This window comes from Spinacia oleracea, chromosome 5, assembly GCF_020520425.1.
Source record: "Spinacia oleracea cultivar Varoflay chromosome 5, BTI_SOV_V1, whole genome shotgun sequence".
Classification (NCBI taxonomy): Eukaryota; Viridiplantae; Streptophyta; class Magnoliopsida; order Caryophyllales; family Amaranthaceae; genus Spinacia; species Spinacia oleracea.
Genome location: NC_079491.1, coordinates 27,423,797 through 27,428,061, shown reverse-complemented (window position 1 = coordinate 27,428,061; position 4,265 = coordinate 27,423,797). Strand labels below are relative to the sequence as shown.

Sequence of the window (4,265 nt, the reverse complement as noted above, 5' to 3'; positions counted from 1 at the left end):
ATTGCAGGTAGAGAAAGAGGGGTGGGGAGTTTTTCTTTTGCTCATTGATAAGAAAGGGATGGGGAGTTTTTTTAACTAATGGGAAAAATGAAAAAAGGTGAGTGAAAAAGTGGGTAAAGAAAGAGGTGAAGACTTTTTCCTACGGAGTACATGATTAACAATGGTCATAGAAATTCTGGGCGGCCAATTTGCTTGTAAATATCCCCTGTGGGCGCTGAACTTAGGAGTTAACACTAGCACAGATTGCAAAATTGAAACTTGAAAGTCAGATTAATTTCATGTTTAATTGAATTATTTGGATCGGATAGATATCGATCTAGTTGATCTGATGTCTAAAGATAGATGTTGTACGTAGTACGCTAGTACGTGGTTAGTTTATACTACTTATATGGGTTTAGGACTGTCACATTGTCTGATTGTCCAAAGTGTGTTACGTACTTACGTTCCTTATTGGACTCTCACTGAGTCGTTAAAATTCACTTGAGTATTTTAAATATGTCAAACTTAATTTTAATAATTGTCATTCATATACTCCATAGGTAATCAAAAAACATTTTAGTGATTAGAATCGTGTTTTGATGACTGTCAAAAGAAGTAAGAACATTACATAACAAAAAATCCTACTCCCTCCGTCCCGGAATATTTGAAACGCTTTTTTTATAAGGTTGTCCCGGATTACTTACTACGTTTCTAAAAATGGAAACTTTTATTAATATTATATAAATTTCGTACTTACCCAATGATCCACCTACATCCCACTCCCTAAAAAAAACATTAAAAAATTTCACTACTCCCACCCCCACCGAGGTTGTTTTTTCACATATCTGATATGTGTGGCAACACACATATCAACTAAAAGACAATAGCTAAAAGACAAAAAAGGAAGTACCATTCATGTAAAAAAAAGTACCATTTTGTAAAAGAAAGTATTATTTTTGTTTAAAAAAGTATCATTTAATTTATTTTTTGTCCCTTTTCCTATTTTGTCTTTTATTCTGATATGTATTTGCCCATACATATCTGATATGCGCAAATACTTCCTCCACCCATCTACCTCTTTAAAAGTTTGACACTCATCCCACTACCTATATTAAAAAAAATACCCTACTACTATTTAATTAAATAATAAGTCAATTACAATGCATTAATTAAACTTTGTTATGATCAAACTGTTTCGAGTATTACGAGACGGAGGAAATAGTTCTTAATTGAAAAAAACGACTGGCCAAAGGAAGATAAACGTAGTAGAAATTGCATATAAGAAAGTTGAGGTACAAAAGGTGCAATGTTACGCAACAATTAACGCTAGGAAAACAATTAAGTGACTCATCTAAGATCGAATCTCGTAACACTTTATTTTATTGGACACTCTACTAGATGAGCTAGTATACTAGGTAACTAGCTTGATCAGCTCCATCTTTCATTTCTGACTTATCCTGTTATGGCCGTTAATGGATGCTGCAAAAATAACACGATTCGTTATATAAACAAACATTTTAGCTCCATCGAAGACAATATATATATATATATAATTCCTCCGTTTTTTAATACTCGCAACGTTTGGACTTTTGCCACTATTCATATAATCTAGTTTGACTATTCTTAGTGTTTTTTATATTAGATAAAACATAATCATATGGGATCTTGTTAGATTCGTCTTAATGTATATTTTCAAAATATCAACTTTTTATAATTTTTGCATAAAGAGAATTTAAGATATAAATGATTAAAGTTGTGCATTGACATGCGTGTAACTAACAAACGTTGGGAGTATTAAAAGACGGAGGAAATATATTATGGTGGTGAGTTTAGGATATGTTTTAATGTTAAATATTATCGTACTAAAAGAAAAGGGAGAGATCGAGAAAGAGAAAGAGAAAGAGAAAGAGAAAGAGAAATATACGCGTCGCAATCGGTGGTGGGGGAGATGGCATAAGGAATGTTGACACTGCATTTTCCAGGGAGAGCAGCGGCCTTTCCGTAGTCAATTCCTGAAATGGAATTCGCAGCAGATTTCAAGCACGTGCATGCAGTTTGTTTATCAGCAGGGGTGGCAGCTTCTTGGTTAAGGGCTTTAATCCCATCGCAGCAACCCTGCGTTGGTCCGTCGCCTCCCTTAAGGTAGGATATGCACGGGGCAAGTCCGCTCGAAACCATTCCACAGCTTACGCCCGCCTCGCCAAGTGGTGCAGCAACCATGATGCACATAACAAGTGCACAGCCTAACTTCACAACAACTGAGGTAGCCATAGAGTTTTTGTTTTCTTTTGGTTTTTTTGTTTGTGGAATGTTTGGTTTACACTTTTGCTTGGTGGTTTAGTGAGTTTGTTTCAGTGCTCTATTTATAGAGGGTTCCTACGAGGTGTGATGTGAACTAATGGAAGTCAAACTCTGTCTCTGTGGCTTGCTAAAATGAATTAGGTAGTTGGTTGTTAATTGTTGAATAATGCTTGTATTTTTCTCATTGGTTGTTGGATGCCGGATGGCATTTTCTTACTCGTTTATAATAACATCCCATCTCTCGCAGGCTATTTGTTTTAGCGACAGCGGCTTAAACGGAGATTAATTGAAATGAAGTTTATAAATAATTAAGGAGGAAATATGCATGTCCAGGCCGCATCAGAATGTGTACAAATACATTCATCCAAGGTATCACTCTACATATATACCAAATATAACACTATGCTACATATTAACGTACTACATACATACCAATTGTCACGTGTACGTGAATGTGTACAAACACATTCATTCAAGGTATCACTTGACACATATATCATTATACTACGTACTACGTGTAGGAATAATACGAAATTTTTTTCTTCAGAAAATGGCTATTCAAATGAGGGCCGAATATTTGATTTGTATGTGAAGTTGTGATGTGTTGTAGTACATTGCCTTAGAAGCAAAAATTTGCCACGATCCACAATGGTACAATCAGAAATAGGCATTGTCCCCAACATTTAACACATCGATCCATCTCAGTGTGCACTCAAATAAGACGTATTAGAAACTCATAACATGCTTGTTAGAATTGAGGAAATACGAAGAAGAAAACATGAAGCCGGCCATTGTGGAACCTTGGAAGCTCGTGAGCTTTGAAAGAGAAAACTAAAGACTACATTGTATTAATTGTGTAACTAATGAGATTAATACAAGCTTATGTATTTATACTGACATATGTACAAGTTAGTATTCTTGTAACAAATTAACTTCCTAAACTAATGATACAAACTAACAACGTATACTAAAGTATAAGTTCCAACACCTCCCCTCAAACTGAAAATGGTGTTAAACATTTTCAGTTTGAAATCTTGAAATGAAGCAGTTGTTGCAGCTCCTCTTGTTGATGAGAACTGCAGCCACAACATCTCGAACACTGTCAACGGGAGGTATCTGAAGTTCTGAACACTGCTAACCAATGCGTTTCTTCAACACTTAGCATCTGAAAATTGTCATGTGAATCCATGGTTGCTTCCTTACCATGACCAACAACTTGACTGATGAGAACACCGGCCACCATAATACTTCATAGAAATGGAACGGACCATCAGAATAATGTGGTTGAACCAACCACCATGAATCAGCTTCCTACTGTCCAAAATACACTATTGATCATCAACCAATCACACACATGCATCATACCTCCAATGTGAAGAATGAAGGATAATGTGTTTGAGAGTGTAAAGAGTGAGAAATTCAGCTATGAAAAAAAAGCTGAAGATAGATATTGATCAAAAAGTAAAAATTTGAGCATTTGACCCTCTAGGTTCTTTTGAGAATTGACCACTTTGGGTCTGAAAGAGGACCACAGTGGGTCTGAAAATGACCTCCATGGGTCTGAAAAATGAGCCACAATGGGTCTCATCAAAAGAAAGATCACAATGGATCATGAAATTAATCTCTATGAATCAATGAGAAAGGACCTCTATGGGTCACAAAATGGACCTCAACCTCTGTTAGGTCATCACAATACAAACCTCAACCTCTGTTGAATCATCATAAAACAAACCTCAACACCAAAAAAAAAAAAAAAAATCTTGCTTCTGCTGCAACATCAGAGCTACCTGGAGCCCTGAAGAACATATATTGCTTATTCACATTCCTTATAGGAGCTGTTTCTGGGAAATCAACCTAAAATTCTGCCAGTGGCAACAACTCCCTTGGCATTTCACAAAACCTGGAGAGTTAATGCACTTGTGTGGTTGGTCACCAAAAATTTGGTCAAATCACAAAGTAGGGAATATCCAGCAACTCGAGGCATG

The 4,265-nt window shown here is 36.0% G+C and overlaps 1 protein-coding gene across 1 annotated transcript; it reads right to left on the bottom strand.

Moving 5' to 3' along the window:
• Positions 1 to 1,231: 1,231 nt before the first annotated feature.
• On the bottom strand, positions 1,232 to 2,323 carry LOC130461237 (non-specific lipid-transfer protein). Its single transcript, XM_056829242.1, has 2 exons — positions 1,904 to 2,323; positions 1,232 to 1,458 (listed from the first exon to the last, which is right to left on the bottom strand). The coding sequence occupies exons 1-2, from the start codon at positions 2,248 to 2,250 to the stop codon at positions 1,449 to 1,451; spliced, it is 357 nt and encodes a 118-aa protein (XP_056685220.1). The 5' UTR covers positions 2,251 to 2,323; the 3' UTR covers positions 1,232 to 1,448.
• Between the last annotated feature and the right edge of the window lie 1,942 nt (positions 2,324 to 4,265).